Raw genomic sequence first — 21847 nt, 5'->3', positions numbered from 1 at the left:
TGTGTAAAGGCAGTCTTAGGTATCAGTAAATCAGACAATATACCACTCATGCTTCCTTTGAGGGTAGGAAAATTGGGAGAAGTACATCAAGACTTCTAGTGCAGCAGTTCTCCAACACTTTGATCTCAGGATCCCAAAGGTTTTTGTCTATATAGGTTATATCTATTGATATGTATCAAATTAGAAATTAGAGTGGAAAACCTAATTGTTCATTAATTTAGAAATAACAAAAAGAAACACATTACATGTTAACATAAATGACAATATTAAAAATAAAAAATAATGGTATTTTCAAAAAAAGCGAAAAGAGTAGCACTATATTACATTTTTTGCAAACCTTCAGATGTTTATTTTAACAGAAGGTAGCTGGATTTTCATATCTATTTCCACATTCAATCTGTTTTGATACATTGTTTTGGTTGAAATACATGAAGAAAATTTTGCCTCCCACAAATAACGTAGCTGAAAAAGTAAAGAGTTTTTAACAGCCTTTTCAGTTAATTATGAATATTCTTCTGTGATACTACACTAAAACTCAACAGACAGTTTATTAAAGGTTATTTGCAATGTGGAATCTGAAACTATGTCAATGAATTTTATATTCTGTTATATTAAAATCCATCAGTCTGTCTTACATTTTAAATGGATCTTTTATTCATGCATGATTTTATAACATCAGTCACTTAGAAAATACTGGTTTACTAAGTTATATACATTTTCCAAACACTGCCAAATTTCTTTATACAGTATCAAAAAATTCATTAATATCACTTCCAATATTATCAAAAATCATTAAGCACTGGAAAGCCTCAAGCTCAAAATGGTGGATATAAGTATTTCAAAATTCAAATTTTCTCTTGAATTTTTACCATTGGCAATAAAAACTATTAATTGTTTTTCCTTAAACTGAGAATCAATTCATTTTCAAGAAAATGTCTGCCAAATATTCAATTTTTTTCTATATATATTTTTAGCTGTCCATATAATTTCTTTCTATTTTTAGTAGAGATGGGGTCTCGCTCTTGCTCAGTCTAGTCTCGAACTCCTGAGCTCAAAGGATCCACCCACCTTGGCCTCCCAGAGTGCTAGGATTACAGGTGTGAGCCACTGTGCCCAGCCTAAATAACCAAATTTATAATCTTTCAGTTGTTTTTTCAAATAAAAATGATGTCCCCCATGAGAAAAGCAGCTAGTTCAGGTCACAACTGCAGACGTGCTTTATGAGCAGTTTCCACTGCCTCACATGGAATATTAAAAAAGTACATTCTATAATTGATATTTAATAAGAGTGCGCTTTTACTGCTTCATCAAGGGCATTCATAAATGTAACTGGCATTTTTTTTTCACTGTGCATGAGTGGTGGTAAAGTTCACAATGACTAGTTTGGTGACAATGCCTTGATTCATGCAGCAGTTTTACTCAGCTTTGCTTATGGCACATCAGTAAAAGTGTCATCACACTGAAAAGAGCAAATAAATCTTAATATTATTACGAAAATAGTTTGACTTCATGGATTTCTTGAAAAGGTCTCAAGTATCCCCAGAGTTCCATAATACTTTAGGAACTCTTGCTCTAGTGAAACGAAAGAAATATATTCAGAATTAGGACACAACTGTGTCCTCGAGTTTGGTATAAAAGAATGATGAAAAGTAAAGCCAATTAAGCCCTTACTTTAAGTACATATGGTTAAAAACTAGATGTAGACATCAAAAACAAGTCTGAAAGAGAAGATATACAATTTAGCAAGTATATATAATCCCACATTTATATAAAATAAATAGAAGGTAGGTGGGGAAATAAAAAACCTCATCAAGCGACAGGTTCACAGCTAAATGTTGCAAATGGGAAGCTTGTTAAATAAATGATGGCATATCATGTGAAATACTATGTAGAATCATTTAAAATGAAAATGAAAATAGCTTACACTCTTTGAATGCTTAGCATGTGCCAGACAATGTTACAAGTCCTTACAGGCATTCATACACTTAACTATCATAAAACTTTGAGGCTAGTATTCCTATTCTGGTATAAGGAAACTGGGGTCCAGAGAAGGCAACTTGCTCGTGCTCTGTATTGTTGACGTGGGAAGATGACCATGTTATCAAGTGAATAAAGGAGGTTACAGATAATGATGAACAGTAGTAAGAACACCTTTACTTTAAAACTTAGAAGAGTATATGCTTATATATAATAATAAATCTCACAGAATATACATAATATACATAACAAATTTATTAGTAGACATCCTTAGAGAAGAGGATTATGAGAATACTCTTACTTTCTGAATTTCCATGATACAGATTTTTTAAAAATGGGCATGTGTTACTGTTATAATTAATGAAAGCAAAACAAGTATTTTCATTTTGAAAAGCTGAAACAAACCAAAAACTACAACTTATTTGTTGACTTAGCAAAATTTAGACTCAAACTTGTTTTTTGATGAAATTTAAGTTCCAGGAGAACTAAAAAAAGATATATACCTTTCTAGTCAGTCCTGGAAGAAAAAGAAGCCAATAAAATAAGTCCCTATGGCTAAAAAAAAAAAAAGGCAAAAAGAAAGTAAGTCTAAATAAAGTAAATTCAAAGCCTAAAAAACAGAAAGCTTAAATTTATCAGTTATGACAATAGATTTTTTTTTTTAAGAGACAGCAGTCTTGCTATATTGCTCAGACTGGTTCCAAACTCCTGTGGTCATGCAATCCTTCTACCTCAGCCTCTCCAGCAGCTGGGACAACAGGTGCATGCCACCACACCCAGCTTTTAACTGTCAAATTTAAAGGTGAAGAATGAATCTTGAATTTTGTTAAATGACAAAGACTAAACAAATTTCCAACCAGAAGCTGCTATTGAGAGACAACTAAAAGCAGAATGATACAAGAAAATATAAAAAATATTTCAAAAACGGACAAAAATATATCAGGCACATAAATCTAAAAAACTAGGAAGAGTAATAAGGTAGAATTCAATGCATAAAAAAGTAAATGGAAAAGAGACGTTTATTTTACATGACTCTTTTATCTGAATAGGAAGATAACTGAAAAAAACAGCATTGTAGTGACAGACTATCATAATAATTTCAGTCTTTGGTAGGTAAGGACATAGCAGGCATGATTAATGATAAATAAGATTGAATTAATGTATATCAAACTTTGTAGTCTATGGAAACTATACCTTCTACTTCCACTGAACATTAACAAAACTTGATTATAAGAGGCCAAAGAAAACCTCAATACATTCTAAAGCTTAAAAACTTAGAGAACCCATTCTTTAATCCCAATGCAATAAAGCAAAACTAATACCATAAGCTCTAGCATACACAAAATAGAAGAAAACAACTGAATGAACAAAAACACCACCACACACACACACACAACCAAACCAATACTGAATGTCCTAAATTGCTGATGGAGCAAAGAGGAACTCAATACTAGAATTAGAGACTATTTTGAAAATAAAGGTTAAAATATTAAGGTATTATATTAAAGGCAAGAATATTACTTACAGACAGAACCAAAAATGCAGAAAACCAAGTGAGTTTTTGTGACGTAGTTAAATGAATACGAAATAATACTGGCTTTTTTCAATCTTTGCCCCTCCTACTCTCTTAACTAGTTTTAATATGGAATATAAACATATTAACAAATATGTGGTATATTTTTAATAGCTTTAGATTTCTTCTTGAACAGCAAAATCTTTTATATGCATCTCAAATGTGTGGTTTGGTGGAGATTATTTACTAGATTCGGTACTTCTTACAGGCTTCTATTATACAGCATTAGATTCATTTGAGTAATAAACATTAAAATGAAATAGCATTCTTCATTTCTGTTGAAATAAAGAATTTCTACATGAAATGGCCACCTGATTCGTGCTGAGAACTTTTTTTAAGCCTTTCTTCAGGGGAAAAGAAACATTCTGTTCCTTTGACCTCTAAGACATGTACACATTGCTGCAACTGAGTACTAAAGCCTAAGTACACAGTGTACTGTCACAAGGGACGAGTATCCCCCAAAGCTATGTAACAAACAGTAAACCGAATTAGCATATGTGTGACCATTTTGTAGCACAGCATGTAAATTAATACTGGACATTTGACTGACAGTAGAAAGCAGCAAAACTGTTAAATTTACCAAATTCTATATAGTTGAGCCATGTCCCCAATAATTCAGTTATAGTTTACCTGTCCCCACTTAGAATTCAGAATTGCTTAAGACTGCAGTTTTTAATATTTTTAAAATTACAGATCCCTTTGAGATGAATATTATGGTCTCTCTCCTTTCCTGCCTCTCCTCACTCTTCCTCTGTTCTCCTCCTAACCTCCCCCCACCCCCAGGTTAAAAGTCCTTCTCTTAGGATATGATTTTGCGAAAAAGAATCATATTTATTACCGCACTAGAGACATTAGTGATTAGTGTGTAAAACAATACCAGAATTATAAATGACTATGTAGCAATGGGTTCAAATGTAAAATCTACCACTGAGGGGCAAAGCAAACAAAAAAGGTAACAACAGAAAGAAGAAAGAAGGTCTGGGAAGCATAGAATCAATTTGCTTTTACTCAACATATTTTCTAAAAATTAACAACAAATGCATCAAAGTTTTAATGTTATAAGCTGACCCTGACCAAAGTGATCACCTTCTACAATCTAACAGATCAGTCACCTAGGACTGTAGTCCCCAACCCCTGGGCCGTAGACTACTGACCGACTGTTAGGGACTAGGCCCAGAACTCATCCCCCAAATCCCCAACCCCGCCCCACTACTGTGGAAAAACTGTCTTCCATGAAACTGGTTCCTGGTACCAAAAAGGCTGGGGACCACTGACCTAGGACATGTCTCTAATGAGGAGCATTTTCACTGACAAATTACTACAAGGTATACTTCAATGGTTGGTACTGATTGCTCAGAATCCTACCAAAAATATTGTTCACAGTAAAAAACAAAACACATATATCTTGCTATGGAAGAGAACTACACAATAAAACCAAGTCCTGTGTTTTTAACACAGTTGTACACATAACTCTGGGATTCTTCACCTAGGACTAGTTATGATTCTGGAAGTATACATTCAAATGACAGGCTTGTTTTCATTCACTTACTTCTCAGTTCACACAAAACTCATGGAAGTCAAAGACATAAAATGTGAACTAGAAAAAATTTTAAGTGCATATGAAGTGCATTACTTTTTAAAAAAATAATTATGGGTACATAATAGTTGTATATCTTTATAGGATACATGGGATGTTTTGATATAGGCATATAACGTGAATTAATCAAATCAGGGTAACTGGAGTATCCATCACCTCAGGCATTTATCATTTCTTTGTGTTAGGAACACGCCAATTCTACTTGTAGTTATTCTGAAGTATACCCTAACTTGTTGTTGATTATAGTCATTTTGTTGTGTTATCAAATATTTTTCATTCTATCTATATTTTTGCACCTATTAACCATGGAAATGTATAACTCTTGCCAAGTATTTTTCACTAATAAAAAGTGTTAAGCATCTACCTTTCTTATTAAAAAAAGGGGGTTTTAAATAGAAGCCAATGAGATTTAGGGACTTAAGGCCCTAAATCTTACAGTATATTCATTCCTCCACTTATACATTTACTTGGCAACTTTAACTTAAGCATTTTTTTATTCAAAATGATTATTTCAGTCATTTAAATTATAGAAACTTCAGTTTTATACAGCTGATTTACTTACTAAATACTTTATTTTTCTTCTTTGGAAGGTTTAAAGGAAATTAGTCACGCAGACATTTTCTAATTGAAAATAGAGAAGTATTTTTAAAAAACTTTTACTTGTGGCATAAAATTTAAATTTTAATAACAAAATGCATGTATTTATTTAAAGACAGACTATCAAAATTAAGAAAATACATTCAAAACACTATGGTACTATCTCAATTTGGAAAAAAGACTGATATAATCAATAAGTAGCTTCATTTATAAGATATTAGTTCATGGCTCCACATTGAAATTTATCCCTAAAATCTTATGTAGCCTGAGAAATTATCTAGTATCCTGATCCAATGGTTTATATTACAAAAAGCTATATTTGTAAATAAACCCACGATGCGGAGGGGAGGAAGAGAAGAAGGGAGAAAGGAAAGAAAAGAGGTGACAAGAGGGGAGAAAGAGACAGGGAAAGAGAAAAATTTAATACCTAAAGTTTCAAGGTACGTTATCTGTAGAAATTTTATTGAGTGGGAAGAAGAATACAAATTTTTTTAGGATTATTTTTCTGTTGTCATTATACATGAATGGCAACTTGAATAGAAACATTTTTTCATATCTCTTATTCCTGGCAGACCTGCTTGTTTCACTGTTTTCTGGTACTATCAGAAAAAAATCTAAAGCTAAGTTGATTTTACCCTCTTAAAACATTTTAGCTAGTATGTGTCTTGCTCCTCATTTGTGTTTACTAATTGTGCACAGAAGTACGGGACCCACACAACCTTGGGTCTTCCTCCTTCAGTTCTGAAAATTGCTACTTCTATTTATTAGTTCAATCTTGTATGCTCCTCCCCATCTTTTGCTGTTCTATCTTAATGCTTTATCTACTGGAATACTCCATTTTCAATTTTTTCCATCTATGTATTTCATTTGTAGTTCTAAAATGTTTCAATGCAAAATGATGGAAAAGGAATAGGAATACTCTTTTAGAATGAGTCAGATCAGAGTTCAAATCTTGTCCTTCCACTTACTAGCTGTAGGATCTCAGGCAAGTTACTTAATTTCCATTTCTCTAACTATAAAATGGGGATAAGGCCTCCTCGGGCAGTTGTGAGGGCTGAATAATATGTGTATCTATATGTATATTAACTTATTATGTAGAATGTACCTGGAATAGAGTAAGTACTCAGAGAAGGCATTCTGTTCCCATTACCTTTGATTTTGAATTTGATGTTCTACAGTGCTGATTCTCCTCTATATTGTAATCAAATATGACTTTATTTAACACAGTGTATAATTGCTTTATAAGTTTTATCCATATTTCATGTATTAAATAAGGGAAATAATTTATTCAGAACCCATACATCTATCTTATTTGCTGTTTGTCCTGTGTACCCTTTTAACTGAACCTACCAAAGAAAACTCATCCTTAGTGGCTGGCACTGTAGGTGCTCAAATGATATTTGCTGAATGAATTATGAATGAACTGCTGAAAACTGCCAACTAGCCTTCTCTTTCACTTCTGGAGCTGGAAAATCAAGCCAGGTCACGGGACAGGCACTAAGGCTGGGGAGTGAATTCTGGAACATTTTTGGTAAAGAATGACCTCTGACCATAGAAAAGATTTTGTGGAATCTCCTTTCAGCTTAAGGATCTAAATTAGTTCCTGTTTGTACATTTACCAGTAATGATTCCTCAGTTTTAAAATAATTCTAGGCCTCTTGCTGAAGGTTCAAATGTACTATAGGATTCTATGCTTTTTCTTTCAGAGAATTTCATTCAACCTCTTTCTCTTTTATCTATCAACATGTGGCTTTCTATGTCTTGCGTTCCCAGTTCAACAACTTTCAACCATTAATAATCCTAAATCATTTTTGGAAAAGCTGATCCCCAAAATAAGTTTAATATTTTATCATACATTTTAATTTTTTTAGATCTTAAAAAACTTGAGGAGAAAGAAGTGAAATTTAGTTTACTAGACGAATTAGTTTTTCTAACTTCAGTATTACGCACGGGTGAGCAACCTATGGCTAATGGGCCAAGTCCAACCTGCTGCCTCTGTTTTTGTAAATAATGTTTTACTGGAACTCAAGATATACTCCTTCGTTTACATATCATCTATGGCTGCTTTTGCACAACAGCAAAGATGAAGTTGTAATAGAGACTGTGTGACTGCCAAGGCCTAAAATATTTACCAAATAGCCCTTGACAAAAAATGTCTGCCAACCTCTGCCATAAAGCCTTGGTCTCTCTAAGTCTCCTCTTAGGAAAGGACCTACACAGACAACACCATAAATAGCAAAGACTTACTATACAGTTACAATATGTGTGAAGTATTATTTTGTGAATTTTACATTTGCTATCTCTTTTAAAGCTTGAACAGAACATGAATTAAGTACCATTATAATCCCCATTTACAGATAAGAAAGCTGAGGTTTTTTGGTGTGATCACAGTTCACTGCAGCCTCATACTCCTGGGCTCAAGTGATCCTCCTGCCTCAGCCTCCCAAGTAACTGAGGCTACAGGTGTGAGCCAGTGAGGTTTGATGAAATTAAATAACTTGGTCAAGAATAATAAGTGGTAGGGTTGGGAATCAAAATCAGTCTACTGAAATCCAAAGTGAAAGTATGATTACTCTCTTACAGAGAGCTTCAAAATAATAAGCAACAAAAAATGTTTTCAAAGGACCTAGTTTGTAGCTAGAAAGCTTTCAGTTTTATTGGTTTAAGGGTCCACATGATTTTATAGTTATAATTAATGTGGCATTAAGTATAGGCTTTAATATCTGTTTATTAATAGCAATGAAAAAGCACTGATGATTCTTATTTTTTCACAAAGGGACAAGCACAAACACTATCTTTCCTTTTGTAAAACTGTATGGTTTTAAAAATTCTTAATTGAAATTCTAAAATGATGGTCATGAGAGGCTACAAACAGAACTTGGTGTTATAGTAATACAACTATTGTCACTACAATAGTATGGAATATTGGACAGACTTCGTTGAGTTAAAACAACAAAGAGTTTGAAAACAGCTATTTCTAAGAGAGGAAAGAACATCATTTACACTAAGAACATCTGTTACAAAGAAGTATATGGTAAATCAACTTAGAAAATAACAAAGGAAGGGCTAGTTTCTGCAAATACCAATTCAACAAAACATGTATGGCAGATAATAAGCAATGTCATAATTATTGAGAATACAAAGATAATTTCTATCTTCAACAAACCCATGCACAGCACAACAGGGATGATCAAGAGGTAAAAATTAATATGGGGTTCTTAATTTTAAGCAACAGAAACCAGTTCAGGCTGATTAATAGAAATGTTAACACATTAATTCTTAATTTTAAGCACAAGAAACTAATTCAGGCTGATTAATAGAAATATTAACACACTAAACGTATTGAAAAGTAGCTCCAGAATTGCTGGGAAGATTAAATAAACAAGCTCAGTAAATGGGCAGGAAACAAGGAGGCTTAAAAGAAATATAAATGCTCCTTGACTTACAATGGGGTTACATCCTGATGAATTTCATAAGTTGAAAATATTGTTAAAATGCCTTTAATACACCTAACCTCCCATCATATCCTAGCCAATACTTACATTATAGCTGGGCAAAATCACCTGGCAACACACTACACTGCAGAGGACAGGTGGTTTACCCTCATGATTTTGAAGCTGACTGGGAGCTGTGGCTTCCTGCGTACAGAGTATCACGTTGCATATTGCTAGCCCAGCAAAAGATCAAAATTCAAAATTCAAAGTACGGTTTTTACTACACGCATATTGCTTTTGCATCATCATAAAGTTGAAAAATTTTAAGTTGAACTGTTGTAAGTTGGCGAATATCTGTAAAATCAAAATCTGTCACAAGAACCACCTGGGTACAGAAGAGATGCCACAACTGGCGCATTACTACTTCTGCTATTTTTGGAAACTGGATGTTTCATTGTTGCCACTACATCCTTTTACCATGTCTGAGTCTTTGTATCAGCTCCAGACAGAAGCATCTAATTAATCATATTTAGGTTACGAGCCCATTTCCCATGTGGGCAGGAGAAAGCAATATATTTGTCTTTTTTGGCTTTTATTGTGGTAGGCACCAGGACTTACATTTCATCAAGATTCACAATGAATAGCAGGGAACTCCTCAAGCACAGGAAAGGACATCACATGCTACAACCCCCCACCAGAGACCAATTGCTCCACTCTAAGCATTGTATCTTAAATAAGATCTACAGAAATATTTTTTGGGGAGGTGGGGAGCCTATGAGTTCTCAAGTTTGAGAGGCATTATTCAAATATCTAAATGGTGATAACTGCTCTATATGGATAAATGTACCTTTGTTGTTTTTTTTAACCAGTCATTAAGACAACACTTTTCTTGAATGTTCAAAACTTAAAAGACATATCCCACAGACCAAGATTTGAGGTTGTCAGCCACTGTTTTTCAAATTCAAGTCAAGTGACTTGTCAGTAAAGTCAGAAGCCCATAAGCCCTCATGTTTAAGAAACTCTACTACAGAGTATAAACAGAATAAGAAAGCTCTATATTGGATATTTCCAATGAGGGATAATCCACACAAGTAGTCAGGGAATGCTACGCAGAATAAAACAGACAAGAACACAAAACTTTAAAAGTAAGTGGAAATTTACCAAGCAGATGGAGTGGGGCAAAAAAAGAACATTCAATTAGAGGTAACAGCTAGCATAAGGCACTTCATTAGGAAACACAATGGTGTAGTGAAAAAAGTATCCGTTCAGGTTCAGTACAACTGAATTTAAGTCCTAATCCCAATTAGCAATATGATCCTGGTCAAGTCCTTCAACAACTAATTTTTTTCATCTATGAAAAAAGGGAGTTGGACTCGATGATCTTTAAGTTCACTTCTAAGCAAATTAATGATTATTACTAGTAATAACATTTATTGGCACTCACTATATGGCAGGCACAATGGTACAGTTGATACATATTAAGTAGGTATTATTACCATTCCCATTTTTACCAATTAAAGAAACTCAAGTTGTGAGTGATTAACTCACTCAAAGTGATCTATTTTAGTAAGAAGACCAAAACTAGATCTAATTCCAAAGCATCTACATGTTTAGCCTCTACACTATGGTTTTATCAATGACGCAATTCCAAATTCCCAAAGGACAATGGTATAATGAGAAACTATTATACTATGGGTAAAGTGTTTATTACCTACAATCTTTTTTTTTTTTTTGGTATTTAAATTTTTCAGTGTTTTTCAGATACTTAGTTTAGACTTAAGTATCAAAGTGTTCACTATTTTATATATGTCAAATAGAAATCTTCCTAAAATATACCATACATGTCTCTGACTTTTTAAATAAGAGAAAAGTAGTGAAATTTAAACTTTTCTCCAAGCTCAAGGTTACACTTATATATATTAATCATTGTCCAGGCCTCTGGAACTTTAAGGTAAATATGACTCTTTGCCCTTCAATTTCTTGGGTCAGCTTCTTATGTTGTAGTCCCTTTTCTCATTGTTTTCAGTAATCACAGCTCCTCTCTACTCTTGTTGCTTTCTGTGGAATAAAAACAAAAAAATTCAAGCTTCAAAGCTTATCAGAACCATTTACATAGTAAAGATACAGTTGCAAAAAAATTACTTTCAGCCATATTTCTTATTACAAGGTGGCTTTTGATGTAATACCATAAAGTAACTATTATCAATTTTGCTGTGATTTACCTAAACACAATTTCTCTGTTTCAGATACTTTGATATAGCATATTCACATACTGCACCATATCTTTCTATCCTAAGATAATTCATAAAGAATTAAAAGGTAAACTATTATGTTCTTCAGATCACATGACCTCAGCATTCCAGGAAAAAAAATGTTTAATTCTTATTAAGCATAAGGTTAAATGTGAGATAGGTTCAAATCATCCTCGTATTTTTCCTGAGATTATAGAAAAAAAGAAAAAAAACTTTAAAGGAACTACCTCCAAAATTTCTAAAGAAAATATTAGAGGAAAAGTAGCTTTACCCTGTACTAAAACATACTGTGAAAATACAAATCATCAAACTAGTTTAGTATGGATAGAAAAAGGACAAGAAATCTGCTTATGATAAAGATAACAGTTCCAGTTATTAGTAAAGAAGAATTAAATGAATGGTATAGTAACTGTTAAAAAATAGTACTAGAAGAGCAAATTTAATTATAATTTTATAAAGGAAAATAAACAGGTCTTTATAAACAGGATACAAAATCCAAGTAACAAAATGGAGAAAAAATGATATATTAATATATAACCACATAAAAAATAAAGACCATTGTAAAACAACAAAATAAATGAAGTCGAGACAAACTGGGAACAATATTTGTAAAACATATGATAAAAAAACTAATTTCCTTTATTTATAAAGAGTTCACACCAATCAATAAGAAGCAGATCAACTACCTAATAGAAAAATGAACAAAAGATATAACTTGGGGAAAAGAATACAGTGCCTAATAAAATTCTGATAAAATGTTCCACCTTCTCATTAAAGAAATGCAAACTGAAGCAACATTATCATTCTTCACCCATCCAAATGGCAAAAATTAAAGTCTGATGATGTCCAGTGCTGTCAACAGCGCGAGGAAACAATCTATCTCAGGCATTGCCAATGTGTGCCTCAGTGAAACAAACTCATCTGGAGGGTAATGCAGATATATTCTCAGAAGTTGTCAAGGTATACATACAAACGTGATCACTATAATGTTTAATTGCAAAAATAAACTGGAAATAAAATGTTTATCATAGAGGACTACTAAACAAATATCCATAAAATAGAATATTGTGCACCATTTAAAAAGGGGGAGAATGAATAAATTTCAATGTCAAAAGCAAAGTGCAAAGGTTTTTTTGAGTGGGGAAAGAGATAAGTGAATTTCCAATGTTTTTCTGAAATTAATTACATGAACTTGTTAATAATGGCAAACTTTGTTCACAAGAATTGGGAAGGGGAATCTACCTTTCAGTTCTGTTGGATTTTTAAATCTACACCTAAATTAATTTTACTTTTTTAACAGCTAATAGCAGCTATCTAAGCAGAATTTAATGCCAACTTTTGTCTTGGTTGTACTTTTTTATCTTAAGAATACCTAATAAATTTTATATTTTAAAGAAAGAAACCACCTAGGTAGTGGGACTAGGCAATGAGATACCTTGTTTTAGTTTATTCTATTTGGCACAGCTTTATATTTTAAAATGATAAGCACACATTATTTTTTATAAATTAAATCAGCTTTAATTCATTAAACTTTTAATTATTTCCACCAATGGAAGGAAAATGTTTAAAATTTCAAAACAAAATATTTTACATAGCTATGGACATATGAATGAACACTTATGTTCCAATGTAAAAAAAGATCTTCCTTTATTTTACATTTAAAGAAAGAAGACTAAAAGCATATTTATAAAGAAAAGTATCTATATTAAACTTTTTGTATCTACTGAGGACATTTATATCTTATATAAGCTGATATTTGCTTTCTGAATGGGTATTGAACCCTGCTGTAGAAAGGGCAACACATAGGGATACATTTTTATGATGACAAAGAAATTGATAATTTAAAAAAGAAAAGAAAAGGAAGCTGTCTAAAACTAATAAATATAAGACAGATTGAATCAGGGCCTCTTTTAAATTGGCTAATTTATTAGGAAGGTGAAAAGTGACCTCAATAAGTCTTACAATTTCTAAAGACTAGAGTTGATACCTTTCTCAGGTTCAAGAGATCCTATCCTCTCACATGGTACACAATTGTTGCTTTTCAAACTTATTAGAGTGTCAAAGGCAAAGGTAATTAGAATGGGGGTTGGAGAGGGAAAGGAAACCACAGAGAAGGGGAAGTTAGAGACCAGGCTTCTATTTCACAGCAAGTGAAACAGAAGTACATGTAAACAAGAGTACATATATCAGACCTGCTGGAGATTATAAGGGGCTACATATCAATACAACTCAAAAGCATTCACCTATAAGAGCGCTGGATTCTCAAAATCTACCACAAAGCTCACCTTTAAGTAGTCTCAATGGATAATTACCATCCTGCTGTGATTATTTTAAATACTTACATACTCAATAATATAATATCCCCCCCCAAGTTATCTTGTATTACTGAGAAATGAAGGTCAAGAGTATGCTGAAGTAGTTAAATAGCAAGGAACTTTGAAGCTCTTTAGAATCCAAGGAACTAGGGTCAAATCTCAGGTTCATTACTCAAGAACTTTGTGATCTTGGGCAAGTTTTTTAATTTTTGCCTCTAAAATTTCTAAAATAGGACTAACATTATTAACAATGCTCATGGCTTAATGTTGATAATGAAATAATACCTATATACTGCAATGCTCAAATACATAAAGTTTTATGAACATAATCTTTTTTTAAAGTGTTATTGAATTTAAATCATTCTGAATAGAAATCTCAGTAATTTAGTTATTTTTGTTTCTTCCTAAGGCAAAGAGACACAATTTAACTTTTTCTGGACTGTGCAGGATCACAATTAGAAATACAAATTGTAAGGTAAGATTATGTGTGACAATGAACACAAAACAGTTTCCACAAGCGATTGGTCTCTTTTACAGATACACCTGAGAATTTAAATTTACAAAGATGTTTGCCTCTATGCTAATTATTTCTAAATTGTTACAAACTACAAATGGTTATTATTATATAACTAATGAAGTATGTTGAAATTATAGCTAAGAATAAAAAGAATTCCTTACCAGGAATGTATGCTTTCAATGTATGAAATTCCTTGGCTCTCACTATACTGGAGATACAAAGATAAAAAAGAATATAGTATCTACTCTCTTGAAGCTCGAGCCTAATGAAGACAGACATGTAAACAAAGTCACAGCAATTTGATAAGTGAAACATTAAAAGAAGCAGCACTCCACTTGAAGTCAGAATGTTTTTCTGGAAGAGGTGATATTTACCCTAAGATGACAAAGAGAAGTTCACTAGGTTGGGGGTTAGGGATTTAGGTGAGCAGATGTGATCAAGGAGGCTAGAAGGGCACATGTAAAGTAAAACAGCATGGCAGGGTCTGGAGCAGGGTGCTTGCAGAGAGGCAAATTTAGAAAGGCAGGATGGACGAGATCAGAATGGCCTAGTTCGCCATACTGAGGAGGAGTTGGCCCTTTTTAAATAAGTAAGGAGGAATCACAGAGGTATTTTAAGAGCAGTGAAGGAGGTTGGCTGAAAAAGATAACATACTTACATTCATATTATAGAGAGATCCTTCCACCTAAACTGTGTAAATTGACCAGGAAGGGGGAGATTATCGTCAAGGAAAATATAGTCCAGACTGGAAAGAAGTAGCAGCTAATCTAAAGTAGTGGTGATAAGAGTGGAGAATAAAGAATGGATGAGCGAGACTAAGAAGGTAGTCTTAGTAACCCTCAGAGATCTAGGAAAATTTCCCAATTTCTGGTTTTGGCAAATGGCTGGACCATGATCTCATTAGTCATATTGGAGACAGTAAGAATAGCAACAGTTTTTGAGAGGAAAATAGCTCAATTTGGAATTTGTCTGAACAGAGCTATCCATTAAGCTGTCTGGAGGAGCTCAGGTTAAGGCCAGAATTAACTCCAATGGGAGAAATTAACATAAAGGCAGAAATGGAAGACAAAGACAAAAATAATGTCACCTAGAGGAAGCATATAGATCAAAAATGGGGCTACGAATATCTGTTATATATAACTGCTCACAAACACTTTTACTTTCTGGCTTTCACTTGTTTTCCAACTGGACAACTGCATTTTATGAAAGTGAGATGTTATTTATAATTTGCATACTACTTTAAAGGTCTGAAAGTTTTTTCACATAGGTAGGCTAAATATGGATGCTTACATTTCCTGGGCATTGTGTCCAACTTCTTTTACTATCGTCCAAGGCCTAGTAAAGTGTTTGGGACCTGAAAGATGCCCAATAAAAATGGATGAATTAACTAAATGTGGTCCTTAGGTCAGTCAAGAAGCCAAAATACAGCATCAAAAGACTTTAAAATTGCTTGAGATATCATTTTAAAGTTATAGATGAACATTTAATGCAGTAATTTTTCTCCATATACTGTCTTTTCCATTTAGAAACATACAATTTTCAGTGGTTTGGGAACTCTGAATTGACTTTTTGGCAGAGTTCAAGAACTCACCTAAAACCAACAATTTACGACTACCCACACTTCAAATTTCAATAGAGAATTCAGAAGCAGGTGGAAAAGTGTAATTATGGATTTTAAAAAATATTTTAAAAAAGGAAAATATTAAAAATGCTTCTCTTATAAGTATATTCTTCTGTTAACAATGTGAGAGATCTATACAGGAATACTGAAGAGAGTATTTTAAAAGGATTCTCACTCCTGAGAATGAAAACTAGGCAAGTCCAAATGTTTTTTCAGTACTCTCTTAGTACATACCTACTCAGATAAATGCACATTACATAAACTCAGACAATAATGAGTGTTCATAAATTGGTGAATGAAAAAGGTGAGTAAATGAATAAGCAGGGATGGCTGCTGGGCAGAAGAAACCATGTGATAAGAACCTGAGAGTCTGAAGAGGCACAATAAGGGTGCTCAGTCAGTAAAACTGGATGCTAGTTTTGTTGTTCGTCTTCTTACTATTTCTTATTAACAAAGTAGAAGATATCTTAAGAAGCCTACCTTATTCAATAAAAACTAAGAAAGGAAAAAGCTCAGCGGTCTGTACATAGGGTTACATTACAGTCAAATCTTTTTGGATAGACCACTTCTCAGTATTTCCCTTTGCCTTTCTTTGAATGTCTACCCTCCTTCTTGTGCACATTTTTTATGTTAATGAAGAATAGGCAAAATGGTAGTAGCAAGGGGACAAAAAAATCAAACTGAACATAATGACCTAATTTTAAAACTACCTGAAAATAAATTAATCCACCTTTACTGGCACTTACTTCTACATAAATATTTTTGTCTAATTGAGAATTCTTTGTGCACAATTTATCTGCCTGCATGTGGACCTTGGGAAATGTCCTATTAGAAATCTTGGTATTATATGCTTTCACAGTTAGATCTTAGATTAAGAGAGACTGCATGAAGCAGTTAAGGGGTTTCTGTTGGAGCCAGCAGTTTAGTTCTTGCTTCACCATTAAATATCTCTATAACTTTGGATTCTTAAGGACCCTACATCTCAGTAATTTGTAAAATGGGACTAATAATAAGACGTACAAGACTCACAAGGATGATATAAAGTAATGTATCAGGAAGACACTATATAAACTGTGTTATTTTTGTAGCTGTAAGTTCAGTTAGTACTTACCAACTTTTTGTATTTCAAGTATATCAAATAACCTAGGTCCCACCATGACAGGTAAACAAAAAGCCCACTCACTTCCAGAGTACTGCAGTACTCTACCACTGGTAAGTACACCACGTAATATCTTCCCTTTAACCTTACATTGAAACAGTCAATAATAAGTCAGGGTTTCAGTTTGCTACCAGCTGAGAAAGCAGTGAATAGAAGATAGCCTGTCCTAAAAATCCACTACAAGTAACAACTAAGCAGATAAGCTGCATCCAAAAAGTCTAACTGGTAATGGTATTACAAAGTAAAAACCACCAACAGCTTGCCTTGCACAATCCTGCAAATTTTAAGAAACTGTGCTTGTGCTTACTTGCTTCCTAACACAGATCTCTGAAACAAAAACAAAGCAGCATACCAGGGGTCATATCCTTTGAAAAATTAAAATCTAGACCAGGTTTAGAATGTGAGCAAGATGCCTCCATGGTTATGTCATAAAATTATACTTTTGTTTTGGAAGACTTCTTTTTAGATTACCACCATATTAAAATCACACGGAAGTTTTCATAATTACAAAAGGCACAGTTTCACGTCCAAAGGCAGGCTAGCTTGGAATTTTAAGTTTCCCACTCTGCCAGAATGTGGATTCAGTTTTATTTTCAGGCCTTAGGTTTGAGTTTGGCTTTCTTTATCATGACTTTACCCCCAAATATACTGTGACTAAACTGCATTACTATATATTACATATGTAAGATTTCAGATGGAATCAAAGAGAAGAATGGAGTAACTAAAGTTAACATGCTTGTTTAAAAACTAGTCAGACATCTTAAGCACTCCCAGATGCCAGTTGACAACCTTACCACTTGAAGCAAATATGTATTTGTTGTGGTAGGGGAGAGGAAAAAGGCCACACCCAAAGCTAAGACTCACAGTGAAGTGATACCAAGTTTCAGAATTTTAACTATTGCTATTTTCGGTACTCTTTCACGGTCAATGAATTCTTTAAATTCATACCAGGCCCAAAGTTAAAGGACATGTTCCTCTGATCCTAATTACTTAGGTAACTTCATTCAGTAATGGGCAAGTCCAAGATGGAGAATTACCTCATTCAAAGAAAGATTTAAGTAATCTGGTGTAGAAGAGGGCCAAACTCAAATGATCAGCTCTCAGAAAAGACGCTCAAAGAGCCAGATACCACCCCTCCCCTCCCCCAAGGGGTTAGGAAGGCAAGAAGAGCCTGACTATCAACACAGCAGTTACCTGACCCAGAACGCTATCAAGCTACGTGGACCGACCTTTCAGTCTAGACACCCTTCTCCCCTGATGCCACCTCCATCCAGGAAGTCTCTCCTCCCGCCCACCCCCGCCAGTCCAGCTCCCATCAGCTTCCTCAGCCTCATCTCCATCCCACCTCCGTGCTCTCGCCCACTCCACTCATCCCCGCTTACCTTGGCCACATAATCCTTCACTTCATCCAAGTCTCCGTTCTTCAGGGCCCACATGAACTCCTTGTCGCACATCACTGCAGCCAGGGCAGGCCGGTTGGCCGGGCAGAAGACGAGGAGGCGGTGGCAGCAGCAAGCGGATACCGCCGGGCGACAGGGAGACAGGGCCGCGCGAAGCCGGAGAGAAGAGAAGGCGGGTTAGGCTGCCAGGCGGGCGAGGCAGTTGGCCGCAGCGACCGTTCGGGCGGGAGAAAGAAAGTTCTTTTGCGGCTACTGGGCCCAGCAGAGCAGGTTCCGCCTGGCCGAGAAGCAGGAGCGCTTACGCTTCCGGTTCACTCCCCGCTAGGACCCTCCCCCAACTTCCTCTTCCTCTTCCTCTCCTCGCTACGTCGGTCTTTGGACCCCGCCCCTACAGCCCGAGGCTGGGTACTGGTGCGCAGGCGCAGTAGCTAGGTAGGCCCGAGCCGGGATGGCGGGGAGGAGCCGGGGATGAGTGGGCGGGGCCGAGAGGAAGAAGGCCGAGGGGCCAGGGGAGGTCCGGAAGGGCAGAGAGCGAGTGGAGGCAGAGTTACAGTATTTCTGGTGGAATCAGGAGGTTTCCGTACTACCATAAATAGTAAAAACTTGTTTTTGGAAAACATGATCTTGGAGGGCATCTTGCTCACCTTGTAAAAATGTCCAGTAGGAGAGTTTGATTTGAATTCGTTCGCTTTTTGTCTTTCTTCTTTCCATCCCTCTTCTTCTCCTTCCCTTCCTCCTTTCCCCTTTCCCTCCCTCCCTTCCTTCCTTCCTCTTTCCGTCTCTCCCTCTGTCTGTCTCTCCCTCCTTCTGCCGTCCTATCCAGTATTCCTGGGCTCCTACTAGGTGCCAGACTGCTAGACACCGAGAATATATTATCGGAAAAAACAATGGAAAAGCAGTTTCTACTCTCAAGGAAATCTTAAACATTTAAAACAACCATGTAAATTCAGTGTGTTAATAGTATTATAATGTTCTGTGGAGAGAAAAGCTTTAGTGTATGGTGGGGAAAAAATTAACTCATCTCCCTGACTAGCAGATGGCATCCAAATTGATGCCACAAAGCAGAGCAAACCAAACTGTCTGGTACAATTTGCCTTTTTTTAAAAATGTTGTGTTTGTTTTTAGTGGTTTGAAGCTTCAGGGCCATTCTAGTGAAGCCACTTCTGTTCTTAGGGTTTGGCTGTAATGACATAGGGCACAGCCACCAATTAAATTGTACCTCACAAGCGTAATGATCCAGACATGCACACATGAACACAGAGAGATCCAATAAAAACTCTTATTGGAACTATTATAAACATAAAGTCTGTTATTTATGACCCGCTAAATAAACCAAGCGACTTTGGAACCTCCAGCCTTGGGGCCACATGTAGCCTTCTGGATCCTTGAGTGTGGCCTTTTGACTGAATCCAAATTTTACAGAACAAATCTTTAATAAAGGGATTTGTTCTGTGAAGTTTGGATTCGGGAGAGGGGCAGACTTGGGGAGCTAGAGGACCACACGTGGTCTTGAGGCTGCAGGTTCCCCACTCCTGCTAGGGGTTATAAACACAGACTCTGGAGTCAGATTGCTTAATTTTCAATATAGGATCCACCCCTTACTAATTCTATTTCATCTTGGGCAAGTTACCCCTCTCCACTTCAGTTTTCCACATATGTAAAATGGGGATAACAATAGTGTTTAATAAATATATTTTTTGCTCTCATTTAGAAATAATAATAGGTTTCAAATCAAAAGAAAAACCTCTACATATTAACAGATACCTAGATTGTTACTTGTTAATTTTACTTCCTGACAATTAGAAATGCAAATCTATGTACCCAACAATGACACATTTCCAGGAACAAATATCAAGGAGGAATTTGTTAGGCAAATCCTGGAGTCCCCATCTCTCCTCCAATCCACATTCCTGCCTGTGTGATCTGAGTGACATCATCCTGAGAGCTCTTGATTTATGTCTTTAATCCAAACTTTTCCTATGGGATCCATTTTTATATTTAATTTCTTACCCATTTGAATGTCTCTACATGTCCAAAATAGGATCTGGTTGCCTATAGATTCTAAACCTAGGTGTCCCCTATACTTCTTGGTCTCTGTAAATCACAACACTAACCACTCTGTCACTAAAACAAAAAACATGGGAGTCATTCCAAACTTTTCTCTCTTATTCAATCATTAGTAAGTCCTTCAAAATATCTTAAATTTGTACACTTCTTGCCATCTTCACTACTGAGCCCTGTCCCTACCCCACACCTCAGCCACTGCCATCTCCGTCTGCACTGCTATGATACCTCCTAGAGCTGCGGTCCCCAACCCTGCAGCTGGGGACCAGTACTAGTTGGTGGCTGTTAGGGACCAGGCCACAGAGCTCCTCCCTCCCCCCCATGGAAAAATTTTCTTCCTTGAAACTGGTACCAAAAAGGCTGGGGACTGCCATCCTAGTCTCCCATTTTCACTCTTACTTGTTTCCAGGTAATTTCCTGCATAGAGAGTTACTCTTTTAAAACATAAATCAAACTTGCATTTCTTGTCCTAAGACCTTTCAATGGCTTTCTATTGCAGGTAGAATAAAAGCCTAATTATTTGCTATGGCCTTCAGGGCCCTCTGTGATGTGACCCTTGACAGTATCTTACGACACTTATCTTATGACACTCCCTCCCACCACATTGCTTCTTTAATTCCAAACTATCTTGTCTTCTGTAAGTTTCAGGAAAACCAAGCTCTTTCCACCCTAGGGCATTTAGGCTTGTTGTTTACTGTCTGGAATGTTCTTTTAATTCCTATTCATGCCTTCTGACCTTTGAGGTCTCAATGCACATGTTGCCTCTTCAGTGAGGCCTCTCAGACCATCCATGTTAAATAGGTCCCTCAATTACTTCCATCAGACAGCACAGTTTCCACCCCCTTCACAGCATTTATCACAAATATTTTAATTACCTTTTTTATTTATCTATTTTGGTAGGTATTTATGGTGTTAAATAAATCCTTTTGTCTGTCATTCTGGGCAAAGGAGAGAATCGCTCTTCCTGGCTTCCTCATAGTTTGGTAATGTCATATAACTAATTTTGGCCTATTAGTTATGAGCAGAAGCAATATGAGTCACTTCTAGGCTTGCCAAAGCAAGACTCTTCAGAACTCGTTTTTCGTTTTGCTACAGCAACCAGCAACATTCAAGATAGTGGCTACACAAGCAGTTTGGGTTCCCAAGCGACTGCAATGATCAGAGCGCCCCCACCATCCCATAATGGATATGTAGCATGAATAAGAATTAAACTTTCATTGTTTTAAGCCACTGAGATTTTAGTGTTTATTACTGGAGGAACACTGAACCAATCTTGACTGATATAGAAATTATTGCCAGAATGGGGATGTTCTATTAATAGAACAAAAATTTTAAATAAAT

At 35.4% G+C, this 21847-nt stretch overlaps 1 protein-coding gene across 2 annotated transcripts in view; it reads right to left on the bottom strand.

Moving 5' to 3' along the window:
- MTPN (myotrophin) overlaps window positions 1-18825 on the bottom strand; it is a 70021-nt gene extending 51196 nt beyond the window's left edge. For both annotated transcript variants that reach the window (XR_006738239.1, XM_045564936.1), the window contains exon 1: window positions 18425-18825. Coding sequence is in view for 1 of the 2 variants with exons in the window: in XM_045564936.1 (XP_045420892.1) it covers window positions 18425-18496 (72 nt within the window). In the remaining variant the exon portion in view is untranslated. The remainder of the gene's footprint in view (window positions 1-18424) is intronic.
- Between the last annotated feature and the right edge of the window lie 3022 nt (window positions 18826-21847).

Source organism: Lemur catta, chromosome 11 (assembly GCF_020740605.2).
Source record: "Lemur catta isolate mLemCat1 chromosome 11, mLemCat1.pri, whole genome shotgun sequence".
NCBI lineage: Eukaryota > Metazoa > Chordata > Mammalia > Primates > Lemuridae > Lemur > Lemur catta.
This window is presented reverse-complemented; position numbering and strand designations above follow the sequence as displayed.